The sequence below is a fragment of the Liolophura sinensis genome, chromosome 13 (genome assembly GCF_032854445.1).
Source record: "Liolophura sinensis isolate JHLJ2023 chromosome 13, CUHK_Ljap_v2, whole genome shotgun sequence".
Lineage (NCBI taxonomy): Eukaryota > Metazoa > Mollusca > Polyplacophora > Chitonida > Chitonidae > Liolophura > Liolophura sinensis.
The window spans coordinates 5153872-5180514 of NC_088307.1; the positions used below are offsets into that span (position 1 = coordinate 5153872).

The following is a 26643-nucleotide window of genomic DNA, read 5'->3' on the forward strand; positions in this document are numbered from 1 at the left end:
AGGTGTACGCCGCACTCAATATTGCACAATGGTGGTGAGCATCATGGTAGGAGTAAACCGGGCAAACCCAAGAGAAACCCATGATCATTCGCAGGTTGCAGTCAGACCCCAAGACGTTATGTCTAGTGTCATATGTTTAAGTACATTCACCTGGATTTATCTCCAAGCGCATTTGCAGTCAAAGGTCTTTGACTGTAATATTTCGCGTGTACTTTACATGCGACGTGTATGCGACCTAAACAATAACGTGAACATCCCCATCTTAACTCGATAGACTCCTTTGTATGTTTTATGTAGCGCTATAATGTCCTGTAATGTACTTGTAACTACCATATATCATGCACCCAAATTTTCGTCTTCACGTTTTAGTTACCAATACACCTAACGGTATGCCTGTTTTTTTTTACCTATATTAGAGCGTGGTGCGAAACGAGTAATGATCTACCATATCGCCCAAACTTTCATATCAGTCTTGCAGTTCCTTACGTTGTTTTACACATATACAGAGAGTGGCATGTAACTTGTAACTACCATATCGCCCAAAGTTTCGTATTAGTCTTTGTACTTATATAACCTAACGGTGTGCACCCTAGTTTACACATATACAGAGAGTGGCATGTAACATGTAACTACCATATCGCCCAAAGTTTCGTATTAATCTTGTAGTTATGTACACCTAACGGTGTGCACCCTAGTTTACACATATTGTAGAGTGGCATGTTACATGTAATTACCATATCGCCCCTTACTTTCGTATTAATCTTGTAGTTACGTACGCTTAAAGGTGTGAACTATTTTTCATATATTACAGAGTGTGACAAATAATTTGTAACAACCATATCACCCATATTTTTGTCTAGATTTTTGTACTTACATACACCTAACGGTGTACAGAGCGTGGCATGTAATTTGTAATTACATACCATGCCGTTCTAAATTTCCTATCGATCTTGCATGAAGTTACGTACACCTAACGGTGTGCACGCTATTTTCCATATAATGGCAGAGCGTGGTACGTAACTATATCATGTATCGTAAAATATATAGTACAGAAACAAAGGCGCACAAAGGAGAGCATCACCGGAGGCAGAATGTGAGATGATTAACGTTTTCTACTGGACATTGTATGCACTTGCGCACAGTCAAGCCTAAGATAAATATGATGGAGCTAAACGCGCTCAGCATACCTATATGCAATTAATTTAGGCTTACATTTATACAATTCGCCATATGCTGAAAACAGCAGTGCACTCCTAATTCACTTTAGCTGTTTACATTTCCATTTTTTATTTCCTATACTATTTACATTTTCTGATAATTTATACGGAGGGGGAGAATGTCCACACATTACCAAAGCAAGTATAGTTTAGACAATTCTATAGCAAGCTATATTAACACTCATTCATGTATAACTATTACGTTCTGTAATAAAGACCTGTGCCACTTACGTTCGGTAATATACGTTCTGTAATATAGGTACCACATTCTGTAATATTGGCATAACACATGTTCTCACCGCCGTCATATGAATGAAATATTCTTGAGTACGACGTAAAACACTAATCTGATAAATAAATAAATAAATAAATAAATAAATACGTGCTGTAATATAGATAGCATGCACCTGGTATATTACAAAACGTACTTGACATCTGCATTACCGAACGTAGGTGTTGCAGGTCTATAGTACAGAACAGACACAAATACGTCACAGATGAAACCGCAGCATGCGTTGCGCAACAAAAGGCCTGCGACGCTGAAGTCCAGCACCTCTTGTTGTGAGAGGAAAATCTGGCGGTAAACCATTGTCAGTCCTTAGGAGGGAGCTATAGATAGGTTTGTTACGGGGCAAACACGCTGTTAACAGCAACTGGGTTGATTTATACGACAGCATGCGGAATTCTGTCCACCTAACTCAGAGGGGGTGGGGGTGGGGTGGAGGAACAGAAAAGTATAGTGAAATGCTGTATGACGCTCTGTTTCTAAGACACAAAAGTCAGTCATTCTCACACACGCGTGCCTTCCTACAACAACGCGCAAAACACTACGCGGTAGGATGGAAAATGCGGCACGATGGAAAACGCAGTGTGATGGAAATGCGGAAGGATAACGCATTTGTTTATCTATTTATCTGTCTATTTCCTATGTATGTTTTTTCTTTGCCTCATTTTCATTTTTGGCGTAGAACAAGTAAGTTTCTTATTTAAAAGTCATCAAAGATCTAATCGAGATTTAACTCCCCCCCCCCTCCTCCTCTTTCCACTCCATCCATCCACCCATACATATACACGTTCAGCACTGACTTTCAGCTCAAGAAAACTTGGCTGTCTGCCCTCGTCTAAAGGTTTTACGTTTAACTTCATCTTTAGATGTGTTGCAATTAGGTGTAGTTGATTACTCCACACAAAAAAATGGTGGTCTCTCGTGTGAATATATATATACTGTCTAAAATTTACAACGTACAACTGGTAACAGTATTGTGATAAAAATACACGTCCACATTATTTCGCGTGGACACAAAATATACACATAATATATAATTTGTGAACAATGACACACGTTATTGTGGGTGTTTTTAGAGAGTAGGCCCTCGGCATTCCAGTACAACAGAGCACAAACTCCCCAAACTCCCCACCTCAATACACTAATACCCCATGTGGCAGCCATGTTGGCTTACTAGTGTACTAATGTGTATGCTGTATCGCCTGTTGACCCCATCAAATTAGCTTCTAACGGTTATAGAAAACAGTCATATCAGTTGGACCGCCTAAAAACAGTACATACTTGTATACAGAGGAGCAGATCGAGACGGAGTTTAAAAGCCGGCAGACTGGATATATATACATGTATATCTCCCCTATCAAGCTATAACCCATGCTATGTTATACTACTAATGCACGTTGTTACTAATAGCATGTACACGTGTATACACTGACTATGAAGCAGAGTTTGACTAAGGGAGGGAAGGTAAAAAACGGATTGCTTAAGTCTTCCAAGACGCTTTGAAGTGAAATATGTCGGTTATTTACAATAAAATGTTTCCCCGTGTTGTTATAACTGCAGCGTACGTGAGGTAAAGTAGGCCTTCATCTTAAAGATGAACTGAAGAAAAGGTTTACACCACAGAGAAAACGTTTACGTTCTTATTCTGGCCTTATTCTCTGACAACAAACTGCGGATGGTCGTGGGTTTCCTCAAGCTCTGCCCGGTTTTCCTCCAAGCATTTTGGGGCTGTATCAGTGAAATATTCGCGTTACTCGTACCTCACGCTCATTTGACTTAAAGGCAAAACAGTGTTCGCGCGACGTCATTTGAAACAGCTGCTCGCGTCTGATAGGTCAAAATTAATAAGACAGCGTTTTGGATTTCTTCAGTGTGCACATTTTACTTACTCTGAAGCGGTCTAAGGTCGCTTCGTGACCCAGTGCCTTGGTCTAGTGTTGCCTTTTCTTATAACTCTTTGAACTGATCTTTACCTCAGTTAAATTTACCCTTGCTCCGTAATTTATCTCATTTTCCATATTTAGGTCTACCTAAATGTGCATTTGTAATCGTTGAGGCTAATGAAGACTGAACATTAATGTGTATTTAAATATTCCTCTTTCGTCTAGCCCAAGAAGATTCTGATAGCGAATGTCTTCACCATATATACTGTAATGTATAAATAAAACACTAGTATTTTTTGGACACATCTTTCATGACATTTGCCCGCGGGGAAAAAAATCAAAATACCCCATAAAGCTAGAGTCTTTCATTAATTATTTGACATTATGTACGCATATCATCTGAGAGACTGCGTAATTTGGTATTGCGCAAGCACATATGACTTAGGGCGACATCACCTTTGATCTGTTATCGATTATGTAATGTTCAAGTATAGGTAAGAACTGGATGATGGTGTGCAGTGAACTCATCTTGAGAAAACTGATTTCAAAAACTTAGAACAGCATAATTCTTAATTCTATGTTGCCTTGCATTAAAAAAATCTAAAACTTAAAATCGTCACTTACGAAAATACAATGTTTAAGTTTTGTCATATGGCATATTTAGGGAAGAGAACCTTACTCCGTATTCGTATATATACTGTTATCAGGATATACAGACTGAGGAACCCATTCTCTGCATGGGCAAAATTTATTCATCTTAAACATCATTTGCTATGCTCCAATACATTAAAAAATGCTTCATTTTAATCTTGGGTTTAATTTATTAAACGATATTTATTCGATGGGCAAACACATTTCTACGGAGCACCTTAGCGTACATGCCCGTCGTTTTTAAAATATTTATATCAAAGAAAAAATAGTTCGGTTATGTAAAGTAAGACTAACGATTTTTGTTACAAAAATTAATCAGCCTGATTATTTACAAGAGAAAAGACGAACTTTTTTATTCAGGCGCAAGAAAAAAAGTTATCCAGCTAGTTTTAGTAACATGAACCGAATGGCAAAAAATAACTAGTTTCACTATTAATAGTTACATAGAAAACAAACAGTGTATCCTCCACTGGCAAACAATAGATGGATAGTGCGAAGGGATTAAAGACGTCTCTAGGCTGTCTTGAGCTGCGAATTCTTCGATAACGTGTACCCGGTATCGCGTTACACAGCGTGACAGCTGTGGAAGGTGTGTCTGGCATTGCTTGTCACAAACATTAAGTGTCAAACAGAGGTGTCATCAGGGTGTCATCACGACAACATAGGTGGCATCACGACAACAAAGGTGGCATCACGACAACAAAGGTGGCATCACGACAATAAAGATGGCATCACGACAACAAAGGTGACATCACGACAACATAGGTGGCATCACGACAACAAAGGTGGCATCGCTACAACATAGGTGGTATCACGACAACAAAGGTGGCATCACGACAACAACGGTGGCATCGCTACAACATAGGTGGTATCACGACAACAAAGATGGTATCTCGACAACAAAGATGGCATCACGACAACATAGGTGTCATCACGACAACAAAGATGGCATCACGACAACATAGATGGCATCACGACAACATAAGTGGTCCTTTGTTTCTCGCCCCAAACAATCGCACAACTACGATTTTCTTGTTGCAAGCAAATAATAAGAACACTGTGTTGCTATAAAAAGCAAAATTATTTATTTTTTGCTCTCCAGCTCATGTTACCAAAGACATAAAGAAGTTAAACACATCTACCGAAACAAAACAGTGGGCTGCAAACAACGAAGTACTTCATGATTCTTATATCCTATCTATATAACCTATATATTTAACTAATGGATCAGAGCCCGCATTTGTCAAGCAACAAGCAAGGAAATTTCTCAAATTACGGTTGGCACATAGTTGTGCAGTGATTCAGTGTATACATTTCAGACATTTCCTACAGCAAAACATTTTAATTGTGGCTGTGTCTGAATTTTTGAATGGCCGGAATTAAACAACCCACCTCTGGCAAGTTACTGAGGAAGCTTCCTCAAATTCTGGTCCTCAGCGAAAGACGACCGAAATGATTGCCTTTAAGTAAATGTCAGACTCTACATTCTGTGAATTTAGTTACTGATTGTGAATGGTAACGCGCGTGCAGACATGGCTGATATTTTTTGAAATGTAATTATTTGGGTTATTCTAGAAGAAAAACAAACATTTACGCTGATCGATGTTTTCCCCAAAGTATTGGGTATTGCCTCTGTAAGCAACATGTGCACGAACTTCACGTATGCACAGTTATGTCAATTATACAACAACATGAGAATGATTTTGAGAATGTTAAGCATGTAAAGTCTCTCTCTTTTATTTTTTTTTTCTGATAAAAAGAACGTTTTCTCCTCCACTTGAGAAGAGGTTTACAAACCTCGTTTATGAATATTTGAGTCCTTTGAGTGAATTAAGCCATTAATTAGCGATTATCATTGCATTATGGCAGGAAAAACACAATGTGACCTTTCTTTTGTTGCAGTCGACATGGAAATCAAACAGGGGAACTGCCAACAGTTATTTTCTGGCTGGACGGGACATGAAGTGGTGGGCGGTAAGTATACACTTCTTTTAAGTGTCTAGTAGGTAAGCTTCCTGAACCGTTCTATTGAACGGTTCAGGCAAGCTTTATTGAACGGTTCAGAGCAAGTTCTATTGATTCCGTGTACTTATGGCTGCAAGCATTATATCTTACAGAGTTTGTGCGTGAGAATAATGATCAAGGACATAAAAATCGTCTGGTACTCGTGCATATGGCGAAATCAAAATGGTTAAAACTCTGATTCATTCAAAAAGTATATCCAAAATAACAAAAAAACAAAAAACAATAAAAAAACCCCAACAACTGTAGTTTCCATTTGACAACACAAAAGTTATATTATGCCTGTATGTTCCAGTATGTTCTGTGTTGGTCCTATATCTTTGAAGAGGTTATATGACAGTGCCTAGTTTTTCATGACGTCTTCTTTACGAGTCCTAGGTACATCAAGTCCGCGGAAACCAGGATACCACAATCCTAGGATCTTAGAATAAAGTCAGATTTAAGCTTAACTTCAAATCAATGTATTGCGCTGAAATTTAGACCCTATTGTCATTGAAAAGACAATTTAGACCCTATTGTAATCCTTAAAGTTTTAGACATTTTATCATAAAATTGGAAATTAGCCTTTAAACTCAAATAAAAGTTCAAGAATAATGCTACAAGTTAAGATTAAATCTGAATTAAGTCTGAGGCAATTTCATATTATCCAGCGTGAACGTAGGAATCTGTAAAGATGACGGGGATGCATGACGCCTGCATGTAGAATCTATTACGACTCTATTAGGTATCACTCCTAGTGTTAATGTCGTGAATCCTAGTCAGAACAACATAAACTATTTATATCCGTCTAAGTTGAAAGAGATTTTTATAGCACTGCCCGGAGCTCTGTGTAGCCACAGTCTCACGGCAATGATGGACCGTGGATAGATTTATTTTTATTTTTGACTGTAAGTCACTTATACGATGCCGGTCATTTTCATGGGTTGGTAGAGGAAACTGGAAAGCCCCGGGTAGACCACCGACCTTTGGCAAGTTACTGATTTACTTCCCCACATGTAACGTACGGATATACTTATACCGTATTGGTGGAACCCGCGAATGGTCGTGGGGTTCCCCCAGGCTCTGCCCGGTTTCCTCTCACCATAATGCTGACCGTCGTCGTATAAGTGAAATATTCTTGAGTACGGCGTAAAACACCAATCAAATAAATAAATAAATAAATATTAGTGGAAGTCAAAATGGTCTTCAGTGAATGACCTTGCAAACCTCAGTTCAATCGCGTACATCGTCACCCAGTCACGTTGAAAAGACGTTTTGCCGGGATGATTGTTTTACAAAATGGTTGGAATGGCGACATACTTTATAAAAAAAGACTTACAGCATAGAGTGTAACCATTGATGTTTGAGCGCAGAGCTTTCGGGATCCAAGCCTACCCACCTCACCTCAAAATCAAAGCGATGTTACCAGCTATTACTGAGTAATTGAGTAATTTCCACCGTCATTGTTTCTCTGCATGTATAATTAGGCTGCACTTCATCTCTCATAACTCATCTCTAACCTACTGGACGCACTAGGCTAATGCCACGGCGTTGCCTTCTCCAAAGACACAGCTAAACTGATTTACATTCTTACGTGTAACATATATATATATATATGTACCTGGGTGACTGACAACCTTCATTTGAAAACAGTGCTTATATACGTTCTGATATTGTAACTGCTCAGTACAGTTCTTAATTACGTTGTGATAGTTTCGTTGTTCTACACAACGTTTGCGTTGTGATAACTGTTCAATACAGAGTGTACCGTGTGATATTTTCACTGCCCAGTGCAATGTGATGTTTTAACTGTCTAGTACAGTGCACACGGTGGGATATTTGAACTGTCCAGAACAGTGCCTACTGTGTGATATTTTAACTGTCCAGCACAGTGCATAGTGTGTGATATTTTAACTGTCCAATACGGTGTGATATTTTAAATTTTCAGCACAGTACGTACGTTTTAAGTGGTGTACTAACTGTTCAAAGCAATGCCTGCGTTCTGACATTCTTACTGTTCAATGCAGTGGTTACATGATGTGTTTTATCTATTCACTACAGTGCTTGCGTTGTGGTATTATCTTCAATGGTGTGCTTACGTTGTGGTATTGTCCTCAATAGTCTGCTTACGTTGTGGTATTGTCTTCAGTAGTCTGCTTACGTTGTGGTATTATCTTCAGTAGTCTGCTTACGTTGTGGTATTGTCTTCAATGGTGTACTTACGTTGTGGTATTATCTTCAGTGGTGTGCTTACGTTGTGATATTATCTTCAATAGTCTGCTTACGGTGTGGTATTTTCTTCAGTAATCTGCTTGCGATGTGATATTATTTACAATAGTCTGCTTACGGTGTGGCATTATCTTCAGTAGTCTGCTTACGTTGTGGTATTGTTTTCACTAGTCTGCTTACGTTGTGGTATTGTTTTCACTAGTCTGCTTAAGTTGTGGTATTTTCTCAATAGTCTGCTTACGTTGTGGTATTGTTTTCACTAGTCTGCTTACGTTGTGGTATTGTCTTCAATAGTCTGCTTACATTGTGGTATTGTCTTCAATAGTCTGCTTACGTTGTGGTATTATCTTCAGTAGTCTGTTTATGATGTGGTATTATCTTCAGTTTTTGCTTAAGTTGTGGTATTGTCTTCAATAGTCTGCCTACGTTGTGGTATTTTCTTCAGTAGTCTGCTTACGTTGTGGTATTATCTTCAGTTATTTGCTTAAGTTGTGGCATTGTCTTCAATAGTCTGCTTACGTTGTGGTATTTTTTTCAGTAATCTGCTTACGATGTGGTATTATCTTCAATAGTCTGCTTACGGTGTGGTATTATCTTCAGTAGTCTGCTTACGTTGGGGTATTATCCTCAATGGTTTGCTTACGGTTGTGGTATTATCCTCAATGGTTTGCTCACGTTGTGGTATTGTCTTCAATAGTCTGCTTACGTTGTGGTATTATCCTCAATGGTTTGCTTACGTTGTGGTATTTTTTATCACAGAACTTCTTACGTTTTCGTGTTCTGACTGGCCAGGCCATTGTTTTCCTTACGCTGTTTACACGTCTTAATACGACAATGTGATGAACGTAACTGCGAAGTAATAAGCCAAATTCTGTAGAATTTGAAGACATTTGGCCATTTCACGGCTTGGCAGCTTTAGTATATGACGTGTAACGCTTTGGACGGAGAATGAAGACAAAGCAATACACTGATTTGATGCGTAAAAAGAAATCATGCATCCGTCAAGGAAAAAATAGACCTTAAATTTCTGGTTCGGAAAACTCATTGACTGGCATGCTGTTCATCCCTAAGTACATGTAGTACGACGATATCATCGATGCCAAGTCACCGCAACTTGCTCACAGTAAAGAAACTGTATCCCGCTTACATACGCAGCAATGCGCTTAAGAATGTTGCCCATTAAACTCCGCAAAAGCGCATTTATCTTTTCACCTTTTCACTTTATCTTCAAAATGCCTCTCCTACATACACATGTGTTAAGATGACATCCCTTGCGCATGCCGACGTATAGAAGTACATTTACATGCCTCCAATGTCTATCCACACAGACTCCAGATATTTCATTTCCGTAAGCTTATTTTGACATTAATAGTTTTTTTTCTAATTGACTTCCTGATTCCATCAGAGAACTTTGAAAAGAAATTTCTCTGTATGCTTCCTGTTCAAGTCTTTGTGTTGCCATGGAGACTCGGCTGTTTCCGTCAGATATAGACTCTCCAGTTGGCATAACCTACATTTTCAAAGCAGATACAGGGAAGCTGGAAAAGGGTCAAGAAGTTCCGAATGTAGGTCATGTCAAGGTTTGGCAGGGTGCCAATATTTTCAACATGTATAAAGCCGTATACATTTACAGAAACATTCTTCATGCAGAAGATGGTAATTTTAATTTATTTTGGATACCATGGAAGCATAAGGCGAAGGTTCTTAATTGCCATTTTAAGGCCATCGATCGGAAAAAAAGCTTCAAGGTCAAGTTCCCTGTGAGAGTTCCCTTCTTTTAAGAATGTTTCAATATATATGCACACACGATTTGAACGTGAATTTCTGTCTTAAATCTCTGCATCGAAACAGACATTCGTATACCAACCATCAACCAAAATGGTCTATAATAGCAAGGCCAATTTCCAAAACAACATTTAATACAAGTAGCCTATGTAAGTGCGAAGTTAAAACGGAATCGTCCAAAGAGAAGCAGTCAACATTTTTCAGTGATGATCGATGAACAGATTCAAGGAATGCTCTACGGGAAATCAGTATTCAGAGTTTGTACCACGCTTGTTTAAAAGATGTCGATAATCCAAATATGTATCTTATTGGCGCTTTGATCGTAACTGTTCATTTATGCATCCTATATAGTGTACAGCCCCTATATATCCCACGTGTTCAGCGTAATTAGACACAATTACAAAACGCAGTGTGGGCATATTGCATGTAATATCCAGTGCATTAAAGGCATTATACGTCATTCCCCCACGATGCATCTTTGTGGGCCTCAAGATACGAGCTCTTTGTCTGAAAGCAACTAAAATCAGTAGCGTTGGAAACGGTGGAGGAGAAGAGGGCCTGTAGGGAAAACTTCGCTGTACGCTCATATACATGCCTGCATATACCAGGATTGTGCTGATGCACTAAGCATCCCTGAGACCTGGTCTCTGTATACAATGTGTCATATTAACATATGTTAAATGTTACCACGCAGCATTTTGAGCATATTTCTAGACAAACCATATCTAATAAATTGGTGCCTAATGAAGCATTTGTTTCCAGACAAGTACCATACGTACTAGTACTTCAGAAAGTAAATATCAGCCTTTTGCCCAACATTTTTTTATTTATTTATTTATTTGATTGGTGTTTTACGCCGTACTCAAGAATATTTCACTTATACGACGGCGGCCAGCATTATGGTGGGTGGAAACCGGGCAGAGCCCGGGGGAACCCCACGACCATTCGCAGATTCCACCAATACGGTATAAGCATATCAGTACGTTACATGTGGGGAAGTAAATCAGTAACTTGCCAAAGGTCGGTGGTTTACCCGGGGCTTTCCAGTTTCCTCTACCAACCCATGAAAATGACCGGCATCGTATAAGTGACTTACAGTCAAAAATAAAAATCAATCAATCCAAAGTCCGTCATTGCCGTGAGACTGTGGCTTCACAGAGCTCCGGGCAGTGCTATAGAAATCTCTTTCATCTTAGACGGATATAAATAGTTTATGTTGTTCTGACTGGGATTCACGACATTAACACTAGGAGTGATACCTAATAGAGTCGGTTGCTGACAGACCTTCCCGCCCCAACATTTTTACTACAGCTTGTGCGGTTCACAAGAAATTACCTGCCTGAATCATTCTTATACATTTATAACTGCCTATGACTATAAAAAAAACTGACGCTGTACAAATCAGAGTTCGATTTCCAATAATCGCGAGATAAATTTTGAAAACACCGCTCAAACCACTACTGAACAATGAAAATGTATAATATAAGAAAATATGACCGCGCGGATTCATGCAAGAGATCTACATATACAGTGTACAGCTTAACATAACATTTCCGCCGAGAACATATTTTTTTTTGTTGTGGTTTCTATGCAGTACAATAGAATTTTCATTGATTAAAATTACAATGGGTCATGCTCAGTCCGTTGTCTTGGACATAGATAAAAACCAACAAATTAGTATTCCTATCTCTTATACCATTGTTTACAGCACAGGAGGCGTTTTGCTAAAACACTTCCTATTGTCTGGTTATCTCTTATCCGACACCAGTTCCATTTCGACATACATAATTGGATCTGTTGTTGTTACACAGGTTATTCAAAAGAGTAATTTGAGAGCGTCAAATTATAGATTTGTTATACAGATTATTCAAAAGAAAAATTTGTTCTTCTGTCACTCGTAATTCAAAATGGATGAAGAGTGATTTCTAGCAATGTAGTTGCTCTGCATATGCGATAGCTCTTGACTATTATTTCTTTTTTCATGATGTTCTTACAAGTTACAAGTCATTGTCAAGAAATAAAGTTTGGAGAAAAGAGAAGCAGTCAACAGTTTTCGAGTGACACAGGGATTCAAAGACACAAGGAATGTCATATTTAGTTATTTATTTATTCATTTATTTGATTGGTATTTTACGCCGTACTCAAGGATTTTCACTTCTACGACGGCGACCAGCATTATGGTGGGAGGAAACCGGACAGAGCCCGTGGGAAATCCACGATCATCCGAAGGTTGCGGTTAGACCTTCCCACGTACGACCGAAAAATAAGCTAGCATGATCTGGACTTGAAGTCACACCGACTGCATTGGTGGAAGGCTCCTGGGTAACTGCGCCGTGCTGGCGTGACAATAGCCTTGGAAACGGAATCTAAATCGTGTACTTTGCATTATAGTTAATACGTCGTTCTTTAATAAAAAAAATACCATTCTGTTGAGCTTTGATCGCAACTATTCAGATATCAAGCCTGGCGATTTCATTCAGTACGATATGCATATACAGACGGAATTAGCCCCCTAGCCCCTGGGGCCAGTTTTATGAAACTTACTTTGTATTAAGTTGCCCTTAGCTATACAAGTGCACTTTATATCTCTACAACATACGCTACTTAGCTAAATGGCTTCCTTAGCTAAATGAGATGAAACTGGCCCCTGTTTAAGCGGAATTAGACACAGTTATGAATAAAACAGCGCTCTATATCGCTCTTCAAGTAAAGGTAATTAAAATGTCAGAATTGAAACTATTATCTCTGTAACAGGAAGCCGTTGTCGTCTTTGTGCAAACATATATATGTACATCTGGACAGTCTGTAATTTCTCTCACATTCTGTTATGAATTTTGCTATAAATCGGTTATCTAAAGCTATCAGATCATCATTATCTACAGGTCTGTACTGCCTGGTAACACGTATTTATTTGATTGATGTTTTACGCCTTACTCAAGAATATTTCACTTATACGACAGCGGCCAACATTATGGTGGAAAAACCCATGACCCTCCGCAGGTTGCTGTAACCTTCCCACGTACGGCCTGAGAGGAAGCCAACATGAGCTGGACTTGAACTCACAGCGACGGCTTTGGTCAGGGTAACATGTAAGTGAGAAGTTTTAAACTTATATGTATATCTGGGTAGTCTGTACTTTCTGTTACAAAAGAGAAAATGGATATATATCTTGCATCGGTTATCTACAACTATCAGATCATCAATCTGTATTGATCTGGCCTATAGGCCTATTGTCTGGTAAATGAGAAGGATCGAGTCTGATAAAGGTTATTTTGTATAACTTCTACATGCGATCATATGAATTAATATCTGAGTCTTACAACGAAGCAATGGCCATTACTCTTCGTCACTATATTTTGTTAATGTGCTTGACGGGGCGATGCAACATCTTTGTGAAACGGCCCTCAGAGGAGGAAATGCTTAGACATTCCATATGTTTATTTATTTATTAATTAGTTTGTTTTATTCATTTATTTATTTGATTGTTGTTTTACGTGGTACTCAAGAATATTTCACTTACACGACGGAAGCCAGCATTAGGGTGACAGGAAACCAAGCAGAGCCTAGGCGAATTCCACGACCATCCGCAGATTTTGTTCCATTCTTACAGGTTCGATTATTATTTGATTTGTTTAGACCTATTATTGCAATACTTAAGAATTTTTTGACTTTGACAATGCGATTAAGTTTAAGGGTGGAGAGATTCGAACCACCGCGCTTCGCCAAGTACCAGTCAAAAATCCCGACTGAAAGTCGCAATCTAGCGCGTGGTGGATTCGAACCACCGACCTCGTTGTTCAAAGGACAATTATTTGTGGTGAGAACAGCGGTTTGTTAGCGTGAGCCTGCTTAAACAACCAAAGAGAGTTGTTTTAATGATATAAGTACAAGACTATATATGTTTACCATGTGTATAAGAGTATCATTTTGTCTAGGAAATTCCCCAGATGTCATTCTTTACCCAGAGAAGGTCAAGGAAAAGTCAACCACTTAAGTCGTACAACTTTTCTCTGTGGTGAGCTTAGAAGCGTGCCTTTTAGTGTGACAGTTTTTTTTGCTGCGCGGCATACAACCATTCGCTTAAAAACTGAAGTAGGCCTAATAATGTTGCAAACATACGAGAAAAAAACAACAGTACGTTAATTATCATTGCCGGTGAATACAGTTTCAGGCGTCTTTGCCGCATTATTTTGCGTGGTTTGGGGAAACTGCTCCATGACAAGAGGCTGGGTGATAAGTCGAGGCCCTGATGGGAAAGGGACTAAATAAACCGAGACCTGGCCCTTTTTTGCATTGTTTTTATGCCCTTAAATGTTAAATGTGATGACAACACGACCTACCATCATTTTGAATTATTCTAGAGGAGTGACGTCTAATAATTTACAATTAATATCACTGCCTTTTTTGACACAATTTTACTTAAGCCATGGTGCTAGGGGGTGTGTAATTTGGTACTATTTAAGCGTTTACACGAAGAGTTAGAATAAAACACCAACTGAGGTACATTGACAAAGAGGTCGTATTTTACCGGTTACGTGTGACCATTTCCCAATTATGTCACTGTCTTGCCCACTCTAGTTTTACTCTCCATGCTGTAGTGTTTTGTCCCGTATGCCTGGTTAAGCCAGAATTCTGCTGGTGGACTAAGCAATCCTGGTCCCTATGCATTGTTCTCGTGTGATGACATGACAGCACTTTGAATAATTTTGACCAGAGACATTCTAATAAACTGCATTTAACACAAGTTCGTCTGTTTTTTAACTTTTTCTGCGCAAGTCATGGTACTAGTTGGTGTTGTGAGTTGCTACTATTTAATCATTAATTTGTGAACAGAATAAAAACCTGGCTGAATTAAACTGAAGACCGGATTTCATTTGATACGTGTCAACTCATTTGTCAACTCTCAAACTGTCGCCGCTCTTGTAGTTTTACTCTCCATGCTATAGTGTTTTGTATGCCTACAAACCCAGGATTCTGCTGTGGACTAAGCATCCCGTGTTCTGGTCCGGACTATCACACTGTCGTTGCTGTTCTAGTTTTACTCTCCATGCTGTGGTGTTTTGTATGCCTACAAACCCAGGATTCTGCTGTGGACTAAGCATCCCGAGTTCTGGTTTCGACTATCACACTGTCGTTGCTATTCTAGTTTTACTCTCCATGCTGTGGTGTTTTGTATGCCTACAAACCCAGGATTCTGCTGTGGACTAAGCATCCCGAGTTCTGGTTCCGACTATCACACTGTCGTTGCTGTTCTAGTTTTACTCTCCATGCTGTGGTGTGTTGTATGCCTACAAACCCAGGATTCTGCTGTGGACTAAGTATCCCGAGTTCTGGTTCCGACTATCACACTGTCGTTGCTATTCTAGTTTTACTCTCCATGGTGTAGTGTTTTGTATGCCTAGTTAAACCAGGATTCTGCTGTGGACTAAGCATCCCGTGTTCTGGTCCCGACTATCACACTGTCGTTGCAGTTCTAGTTTTACTGTCCATGCTTTGGTGTTTTGTATGCCTACAAACCCAGGATTCTGCTGTGGACTAAGCATCCCGAGTTCTGGTTCCGACTATCACACTGTCGTTGCTATTCTAGTATTAATTAGCTGTCTAATTACGCTGTTCAGGCACCAGGATGACGAAGTCATCCTTAACCTCAAATCAGATTTCTTTTTGCTTTTGTTATAAACGATAGACTTCAGATGACATAATACGTGTACATTCAAAATATAGTCTGTTAACTTAAACAGAAAGTCCTGTTGTCTGAGTGATGCTACAATGTATTCTGTTATCGTAACACAATATCTTGTCATATTCAACATAATATCCTGTCATATTCAACATAATATCCTGTTAATTTAATAAAATCTTTATGTTGAATTAATGGAATATGTATGTTATATTTAACAGAACAATTTGCTGCAATAACAGAATACATTCCAGCATCACTCAAACAACAGACTTTCTGTCAGAATTAACAGATTAATTTTTCGAGTGCACAGGGCTATATAGACCTTACTACAAATAACACTCTACGGCTGAGATGATAAAATTAGTTTTGCCCATACTTTCCATCGTCTACCATGGATACTGGCAATTTCTTGACCACTCATATCGTCCCTGAATTTGTTACTTTTTCTGCAACTTCAAAACAGTCTACCGACATAAAATTGTGACTTTCAAGTGTCTTAACAGTTTTAATTTTCATACTAAGAGTTGTCTTAGACTTTCAGGACAATTAGCAATTAAGTTCATATATCGTATCTAAGTTTAGAAATATTGCCTCAGGTTAAGACTAAGCCTCACTTAGTCCTGACTATTTACGACAACTTCGTGATTGTGTTTTATACGCCACGCGTCGAAGTTTTGCCGGAGGCGAAATTTGGTGGAGCTTTTAAAATGTTTATTTCACTGGAGGGAAATCTGTAAAAAAAGAAATCCAATAATGAAAGGCTTTGTTATTACTTGTTTGTTTTGTTCTTTGGTAGTTTTGGCACCTGTTTGTCAACATTAAGTTTCAGCCTTACAGCCCTCTTGTGTATATGTATAGGCCTAGGTAATCTGAACACTACTATCTGTAACGCTAAACTATCAAGTACTTCAACAAGTCAATACATTTCCAGGCGGTCTTTTCGGAAAGTGTTGCTGCTATAAGACTATTTCTTCAGTATCTGAAATCCCTTTTTCGTTATCACACGTTTGCTTGTTAGATAGTACACCTTTTTTGAAGCGAAAAGAATGTTTCGTATTTTGCTTTAAAGCGAATATATTTTGGATAAGGTATTGCTCAATTATCTAGTAATACTCCGATGTAACGACATAGATACTAAACAACTCTAGAGCAAAAAATCCGATGTACATATAAAGCTCCGATGTAAGCTATGTGGGCACGCTAAAGTGTACAGTATACGCGGACAATGAATGACACTAAAGTTTACGGTATACGCGGCCAGAGAACAACGCTAAAGTGTACGGTATACGCGGACAATGAAGAACTGTAACGTGTACGGTATTCGCGGAAGATGAACAACTCTAAGGTGTACGACGTTCGCGGACATTCAACAACTCTAGAGTCAAACTCCAAACAGTGTATGTGGATACTGAATGACCCCAATGCGAAACTCCAATGTACGATGAATGTGGATATTGAGCAACTCTAAAGTGTGTGTGGGTATTGAGCAACTCTAAAGTGTATGTGGATATTGAGCAACTCTAAAGTGTGTGTGGGTACCCAACAACTCTTAAGTGTGTGTGGGTACTGAGCAACTCTAAAGTGTGTGTGGATATTGAGCAACTCTAAAGTGTGTGTGGATATTGAGCAACTCTAAAGTGTGTGTGGATATTGAGCAACTCTAAAGTGTGTGTGGATACCGAACAATTCTAATGTGTGTGTGGATACCCAACAACTCTTAAGTGTGTGTGGATACTGAACAACTCTAAAGTGTGCCTGAAGACTGAACAACATTAAAGTGTATGAGGGTATTGAACAACTCCCTAAAGTGTGTGTGGATATTCAGCAACTCTAAAGCGTGCCTGGGTATTGAACAACTCTAAAGTGTGCCTGGAGATTGAACAAGTCTAAAGTGTGTGTGGATACCGAAGAACTCTAAAGTGCGTGTGGATATTGAACAACTCTCTAGAGTGTGTGTATATTGAGCAAGTCTAAAGTGTGTGTGGATACCGAACAATTCTCAAGTGTGTGTGGATATTGAACAACACTAAAGTGTGTGTGGATATTGAACAACTCTAAAGTGTGTGCGGATACCGAACAATTCTAAAGTGTGAGTGGATATTGAGCAATAATAAAGTGTGTCTGAATACTGAACAGCTCTATAGGTATGTGGGTGTTTTCAAACTCTGAAGTGTGCGTGCATATTGCACAACTCTGCAGCAAAACTTATTATTTGTACATACATAGAATTCATTTATAAACACATTCTGTTACACTTAACGAACGTGTCCTGGTCTTTGATTCATAAAGACTATGTTTAGTAATTGAAGAAATTTGTTGATTATTGTAAAATGTGAAATGTGAATATTTCAATACACACAAAATAGTTTACTAAACATGACTTTGTGTTATTAGGGCTTAAAGCAGAAAAACATTTAAAAGTGTTCACAATCACAATAAATGAATTTGGAAAATGAACATTACAGTTTTCACATGAACAATAAGTGTATCTTTTCCACAGCAGTCAAAACTGTTGCAAATTGTTGTCTGCCTTTGCTTCCAGATATCCAACCTAATAAAAATTAATGTTATTATTTCGGAGTTTGAATTCCATTGATGATCTGGTCTTTACCAGCTTTACCTTTGACACAGATTTTTTGACTGACGGTCTGAATGGTGCATGATTTGAAACCTTCCCCTTGTTTTTTTTTATTGTTGCGTGTCTTCAGAGTGATCTCCCTTGAATGTTCAGACGAGTTCGAGTTTACCTTATCATATACCATCAGGGTTTTAGTTTACCACTGGTGGATTTCGTCACTGTGCAGTATATACCAGTAAACAGGAACAGGCAAAAGTAATGATTAAACATACTAAAATCTCCACGGCGAACATGACAACCATTTAAAATAAATCTCTACTAACATAAATATTTATCCTTATAAATATTTTCGCCTTGACCCATACCATACTAATACAGGCATATTATGATGATGTACTTATCAGGCATCCGTACACTGGAGAGGTTTACATTTGCTTCTGCAGTCGTCGGAGGTTCTGCAGTCGTCGGAGGTGCTGTAGTCTCAGAGATCTATATTTCCAACGGCATCACTCAGTCGGAAGTGGAATTATGGGCACGACTTTCACAGTAACACCTGTAAATGAAGCGAACATATGTGTACAAACAAATAATCGATAAATAACATTTATCTTTTTTAATTTTCAGGTGGGCATGTCACTGTACGTATCAAATATCGGCAGTACGTCATTTGTCGGCATGTCCGGGGCGGCCTCCGCTCATGGCCTCTCTGTTATATGCTACGAGTTCTCTGTAAGTATACATACATCAAATGTCCATTTTCGTCTTTATTTCTCTAAGACAACATAAACTGCCCTCGACCTTTGGCTCCTACTTTAGAGAAGTGGAAACGCAAATCGTGAAATAATTCAAAATTGACATCATTAAGAGTAAATCGATTTTTATTAGATTTATAACTATCTTTGATATCTCTAATCTCGCTTTTTGCGTGATTCTAGATTTTTTGCTTTCTAGGAAATGAACTATCGGGTGAATTGTACGTTGTTCTATTTTGTTTCAGGGAATTTTTAGCCTATTGCTGTTAGGTTTTTACTTCGTACCCATTTACATCGCCAGCGGGGTAAGTCGTTCAGCATCCCACCTACTGTTGTATTATCCGGTTCACATTATCTAAAAAAAACACTCTTTTGGAATAGGGAGAACTTCTTGCTTCAAACAAGCACAATCTAAAAGTTAATGACCATTTAATGACCATCACATAACTGCAGTGTTCAGCAGTGACATAAAGCCATGGTATATTCTTCGTATGTAACTAGTTACATAACACTTTCAGTACATTTCACTGACTGAAAGCGTGGGAACGATATTAATACGCGTGACGTAATTGCGTGACGAAATCAGCGGAACTTTTTTTTTTACAACCGAGTTATTGAAATGGCGGCCGGTTTGCGTGTTGGCTGTTTTGTCAGTAGAATGTTCGTGGTATGTTGTCAGGTTTTGAAAGTCAACTGAAACGTCAAAACTATGGTTATAGTTTAGTATCGAGCCCACAGTCTGCACAGGTACGCGAAGTGCTTAAATTTAAACAGAAGCAACTAAAACGAGACGGGAAGGGAAATCTCCTCAACAGAGCAGATCCTATTTCTGACGATGAAATCGGCACACTGTGGTAAACAGGTGTACTTAGGAAGTCGTCTCCTAACAGCCTATTAAACAGCATGTGGTTTTTTAATACAGTGCATTTTGGTCGTTGTGGCACTGATGAACACAGGGCGAGGTGCTGGGGTGGGGGGATCTTTCCCTTTGTTCCGATACTGGTGGCCGAGAATGTATTCAATTTTTCGAACGGCAGTCGAAGACAAGGACTGGAGAAAATTCCCGCAATGTAAGAACTATGATCCGTTCTAGATTCCCGCCAACACAAAACATCCATCACTGAATGACAGGGAAATCCCAGCCAATCACATCATGCCCAAGAACATTCAATCCATCAATAATTACAGCCATATAAACACTGCTCAGCATAGAAGAATTTCTCATCTCCTCAATTCAACCGTTTCTGCAAGCCTTGTACCTGGATGAAACTCCGATTTTTCATCTGAAACAACGCACGCTGCAACAACATCGCACTGTTCACATCCGCAGATCACCGCAGCTTCAACTTCATGGCCGCCAGTTTTCACGGAATCTAGCGCATCATTATGTTCACAAAACAACACATCTGTGAAGAACTGTTAACAGTCGTCCGTAATCAAAGTGTATGGTGTTCAAACACTCTTTTCCGGAAACATACCAGGTGGACAGGTCCACATCCATGTTCACAGTGACACTCCGATTACCGAAAATAGTCCACCATCCTTGCCCGATCAACGTGGTGATCACTCGTGATAAGCTTGACATCGGTCACTCGGTGCGGACGACGTATTTCATCGTCTGTTGTGGACAGAGTTAACAGTTTTTGCCGTTTCTGACTTACATTTTTATTTGCAAACCTTTTTGCACAAGTTTGCTGTTCACATGATATATATGCGTCATTAAGGCTGGCGGTGTTGTCATGGAACTACATGTTCACCGCATAGTCATGATGCTATCGCCAGGATTCCTTCATCTGAGCCAGGCTGTCGTTTGTTTACATTTGTAAGATGTGTCCGAGCTTGAACTTACAAAGTGTTGGTTTTTTTCCTCTTTTAGCGGTCTAGAGTGTGCGATGAACAGAATCTAATACTCGTGTTTAATTCATATGAAAGCTATGAAACTCGCTGAGGAAATTTGGCATTTTGCATATGTTGCGAGCATGAAATGAACACTCGTGCCAGATTGTGCAGTTTCTCATCAGTTTGCGCACACTTTGTATAATTATGGACTAAAATCAACATCAGTTACATCGTGACCTTAAATCTAATTCCGTGTCACCTATTTGCCTGATTTGATACCCCAAAACTCTTGAAATTGCTAAAATGGCTTAAATTATGTTACCGTCCCTTTCTCCGTGAAGTTGTATCAGAATATATGGTATCTGAGAAAAACGTAAACCTTATATTCAGGTCCATTGTTGTATTTTTCAAATCAGTCAACAAATCAATCCTCAGACCTAAGAAGTACAGAATCAGATGACGTGCCATAATGATTGTGTTTCCCGTTTTCACAGGCCTTCACCATGCCGGAGTATTTGAAAAAACGTTTTGGTGGAAACCGCTGCCAAATTTACCTGGCAACACAAAATATGCTTCTTTTTGTCTTTGTGAAGTTATCGGTAAGTTGCCTTCTTGTCATTTTCGGAAAAGATCTTATTAAATAATAAAAAAAAGTGAGGGAGCAGTTGAAATGTGGCTTGCATCAGACAGTTATTTGCTTTTTTTCCCTTCAGGCTCAACTCAACTTCAGGCTATCCAAGTTCCCCCATCTCCAAATTCCTCCATCTCCAAGTTCCCCCATCTCCAATCTCCTCCACCTCCAAGCTCCTCCATCCCCGAGTTCCTCCATCTCCAAGCTCCTCCATCCCCGAGTTCCTCCATCTCCAAGCTCCTCCACCTCCAAGCTCCTCCATCCCCGGGTTCCTCCATCTCCAGGTTCCTCCATCCCCGAGTTCCTCCATCTCCGAGTTCCTCTATTCCCAAGCTCCTCCATCTCCAAGTTCCTCTATTCCCAAGCTCCTCCATCCCCGAGTTCCTCCATCTACAAGCTCCTCCACCTCCAAGCTCCTCCATCCCCGAGTTCCTCCAACTCCAAGCTCCCTCATCCCCGAGTTCCTCCATCCCCAAGTTCCTCCATCGCCAAGCTCCTCCATCTCCAAGCTCCTCCATCTCCAAGCTCCTCCATCTCCAAGTTCCTCCATCTCCAGGTTCCTCCATCCCCGAGTTCCTCCATCTTCAAGCTCCTCCATCCCCGAGTTCCTCCATCTCCAAGTTCCTCTATTCCCAAGCTCCTCCATCCCCGAGTTCCTCCATCTCCAAGCTCCTCCATCCCCGAGTTCCTCCATCTCAAAGCTCCTCCACCTCCAAGCTCCTCCATCCCCGGGTTCCTCCATCTCCAGGTTCCTCCATCCCCGAGTTCCTCTATCTCCAGGTTCCTCTATTCCCAAGCTCCTCCATCTCCAAGTTCCTCTATTCCCAAGCTCCTCCATCCCCGAGTTCCTCCATCTACAAGCTCCTCCACCTCCAAGCTCCTCCATCCCCGAGTTCCTCCAACTCCAAGCTCCCCCATCCCCGAGTTCCTCCATCCCCAAGTTCCTCCATCGCCAAGCTCCTCCATCTCCAAGCTCCTCCATCTCCAAGCTCCTCCACCTCCAAGCTCCTCCATCCCCAAGTTCCTCCATCGCCAAGCTCCTCCATCTCCAAGTTCCTCCATCCCCGAGTTCCTCCATCTCCGAGTTCCTCTATTCCCAAGCTCCTCCATCTTCAAGTTCCTCCATCCCCGAGTTCTTCCATCTCCAAGCTCCCCCATCCCCGAGTTATTCCATCTCCAGGCTCCTCCATCCCCGAGTTCCTCCATCTCCGAGTTCCTCCATCCCCGAGTTCCTCCATCCCCGAGTTCCTCCATCTCCGAGTTCCTCTATTCCCAAGCACCTCCATCTTCAAGTTCCTCCATCCCCGAGTTCCTCCATCTTCAAGCTCCTCCATCCCCGAGTTCCTCCATCTCCAAGTTCCTCTATTCCCAAGCTCCTCCATCCCCGAGTTCCTCCATCTACAAGCTCCTCCACCTCCAAGCTCCTCCATCCCCAAGTTCCTCCATCGCCAAGCTCCTCCATCTCCAAGTTCCTCCATCCCCGAGTTCCTCCATCTCCGAGTTCCTCTATTCCCAAGCTCCTCCATCTTCAAGTTCCTCCATCCCCGAGTTCCTCCATCTCCAAGCTCCCCCATCCCCGAGTTCCTCCATCTCCAGGTTCCTCCATCTCCATCTCCAGGTTCCTCCATCTCCAAGTTCCTCTATTCCCAAGCTCCTCCATCTCCAAGCTCCCCCATCCCCGAGTTTCTCCATCTCCAAGTTCCTCCATCCCCCGAGTTCCTCCAAGTTCCTCTATTCCCAAGCTCCTCCATCTGCAAAGTTCAACCAAAATCTCAACTACTGCCATGCAAGAGACATATTCAGTATGCGACACAAGTATGTTCAGTTAAAAGTTAAAGGAAAGAGTATATTGTGTAAATGTATGTTTACCCCCACAATTTGTACAGGCGGAGATATACGCGGGTTCTATCATCATACAACAGACGCTGGGGTGGAGCCTGTACCCTTCTGTTCTCATGTTACTCATCATCACAGCCTTCTACACACTTGTCGGTTAGTTTCCCTTCATCGCCAACAACGGAAAATAACATTCAGTTGTGGCCCTTGACAAAGACAGGTATAGCGCCATCTGGATGTTGTGTAAGGAAGGATAACCGAGTGGTTTAATTCAATATGCTATGTCATTGAGTAATGCCCTACATCACTGAGTTGTGTTCTCTTCGCCAAAAATCTGGATGGCGCTATGCCTGTCTTGGTCAAGGGCTATAGCTGAGTGTTGTTTACCACTGTATATAATTTTACAATATTTGTAAATAATCTTACATTGTTTCTGCATTGTTCTGTCACCTTTGAACACGTCTATCTTGTAATAGTTCTCGTCTAGCTTTCAAGCGATTTTTGTTACCTTTTGAACAATTTGCCAGCCTTTCCAACCATTACGTCACTTATATATCACCTGTTACTATATTTAATCTACAATGGCATCAATGGATAACATCGTCTGGCATTAACGCTAAATATATCCTTGATTGCCTTTATCATCAAAGGATTTACTGATAAGAAACTTTTTTGTCTCTTGCATCCTGACATGTAGTGGATTGTCCGATACTAGCTCACTGGCTACATATCTTTCCCACGGACTAACCTTTGTTTCTGAAACATAGAATTATTATGATTATTAATATTATATGATTATTTAACTTTTTGATCATATTTCCTCATTTTCCCAACGTTGCCATGGTTTCAGGTGGGCTTACCGCCGTGATCTACACTGACGTGTTACAGACAGTTGTCCTGCTGCTCGGGGCTGTTATACTGGCTATTCTGGGTAAGGCTTAGTCTCACTTAACTCAGTAATCAACTAGCACAGTTCTATAGGCTGTTAAGGCTTAGTCTCACTTAACTCAGTGATCAACATAGCACATATCTATAGACTGTTCAGGTACAGTTTTACTTAACACAGGGTCCACCCAGCACATTTCTGTTTAGGCTCAGTCTCACTTAACTCAGTGATCAACTAGCGCACTTCCATGGACTGCTAAGGCACTGTCTCACTTTTCTCAGTGACCAACTAGCACATTTCTATAGACTGTTAAGACACAGTCTAACTTAACCCAGGGTCCTCCAAGCACCTTTGCTATAAACTTTTAAGGCACAGTCAGACTTAATTCAGGGTCCACCAAGCACCCTGTCTATAGACTGTTAAGCCACAGTCTGACCTAACTCAGGGTTGAACTAGCACCTTGTCTATAAACTGTTAAGGCACAGTCTGACTTAACTCAGGGTCCTCCGAGCACCTTTTCTATACACTGCTAAAGCAGAGTCTGACTTAACTCAGGGTCCTCCGACCACCTTGTCTATAAACTGTTAAGGCTCAGTCTCACTTAACTCAGGGTCCACCAAGCTCCTTTTCTATAAACTGCTAAGGTACAGTCTCACTTAATTCAGGGTACAACTAGCACCTTGTCTATAGACTGTTGAGGCACCGTCTGACTTAACTCAGTTTCCAACTAGCACATTTCTTTAAACTGTTAAGGTTAGCCCTAGGATTGCGCTAGGGTCAGCTGACTTGGTAGAATCGGCACCAGGTTTACACGTGCATGTACTGTAACTTGAGTTGTCTTGCTAAAGTCAGATTTTGTACCCTTAACTGACTTGTAGGTAGTAAGATCTCACCAACCTCAGCCTCACTGAAGTCAGATCTAGGAATCGCTATTTGTAACAACGATGAGACAAGTGAAATTATTCAAAACTTAATTGCTCCACGTCTCCGTATCACCCAAATAGCAGGTATAGCCCTTCAGTTAAACCAATCAGATTTATTATAACATTTATAAATCAGCTGCACTTTTATTCTGCTAACCAGTGATAATCAGTTCATTTTCTGTAGGCTTTGTCGAGGTCGGAGGTTATCAGGAGATGGTGACGCGTTACATGGCAGGTGTTCCCAACGTAACAGGCATTAGTGGTAACGATAGCAACAACAGTTGTTTACTTCCGGACGAGAGTGCTTTCCACATTTTTCGACCGATCACAGACCACGCTTATCCCTGGCTCGGGACTTTCTTTGGGGCCAACATCCTGTCCGCCTGGTACTTCTGCACCGAGCAGGTAACCAATCGTGTAATCTTTCCATAACAAATAGGTTTTGACAGGTTAGGAATAACGTGTCTGCACAAATTGGTAAGAGGTGGTCCCAATAACCCACCTACAATAAAAACATAACTTATTTACAAATAAATTTAGAAGTTTGCATTATTTTTATATTTTTTTTCCTCCTTTAAATGTACATGTACTTTCTATGAACACTGTGAATTGCTTGATCTTGAACAGGTTCTCGTGCAGCGCTCCCTTGCGGCAAAGAACCTTAACCACGCCAAGGCGGGCAGCATTTTGGCCGGCTATATGAAGATTCTGCCCATATTCCTGATGGTCTGGCCTGGAATGATCAGCCGGGCGCTTTATGCTGGTAAATAGAGTTGGTTTTCAACACTTTACAAATTGAAACCTAGGTCGTTGCTAACTTAGTGAAATGGGGTGATGCGGTCTCTCATCGAAACCACTATACGTTGGTCTATCGGGTGAATCCTTCCCTGGCGTTAGTCTCAACCCATTTGATTGCATTCTCGAATACAGCTTTGCTAGTTTGGGCTTAATATAAGTCAGAAATATAGGTTTGTCAGACTCCCGGTACCCTAGGAGCATGGGTGTCCACCAACAATAAGTCTTAAAACCGTAGCATAAATGTAAAAGTCCTGAAAAAGGCGTTAAGCACCAATCAAATAAATCAACCATCTGGTTGCGGAATCAACTGAGACTTGTTCTGAGACGCAGGGTTTGTCTGGAACATGCGGGGAGCGATATACTTTCATCAGGGCTCTATAATAATTCAGAATGTGTTTCAATATGAATACAAAATTCTTGATAACAGCGTAAAGCCCCAATCAATCAACTGATCATTCAGTCGCCCAGTTCAGCGAAGCCAAGTGTAATTTTTGCACACGGCAAAGGTCACGATGTCTTTTCCCCAATCTTGGCCCCGTCAACAAAATCCAAGGCTCCGGCAACATGTGTTAAGAACATACTCTACGTTGCCATAGATGTGAGAGTCATCTTAACCTATACGGTCACTTTGTGAACCAGTCTCTCTGCCACGCGCAATTTCTGTG

At 40.4% G+C, this 26643-nt stretch overlaps 1 protein-coding gene across 1 annotated transcript in view; it reads left to right on the forward strand.

Annotated features, from left to right (window-relative positions):
- The window catches only part of LOC135480461 (sodium/glucose cotransporter 4-like), a 33177-nt gene that overhangs the window by 263 nt on the left and 6271 nt on the right, over nucleotides 1-26643 (forward strand). The window contains exons 2-9 of the mRNA XM_064760299.1: nucleotides 5940-6011; nucleotides 18938-19042; nucleotides 19311-19370; nucleotides 21399-21503; nucleotides 23422-23527; nucleotides 24222-24302; nucleotides 25365-25585; nucleotides 25808-25943. Of these exons, the coding sequence (XP_064616369.1) occupies nucleotides 5940-6011; nucleotides 18938-19042; nucleotides 19311-19370; nucleotides 21399-21503; nucleotides 23422-23527; nucleotides 24222-24302; nucleotides 25365-25585; nucleotides 25808-25943 (886 nt within the window). The remainder of the gene's footprint in view (nucleotides 1-5939; nucleotides 6012-18937; nucleotides 19043-19310; nucleotides 19371-21398; nucleotides 21504-23421; nucleotides 23528-24221; nucleotides 24303-25364; nucleotides 25586-25807; nucleotides 25944-26643) is intronic.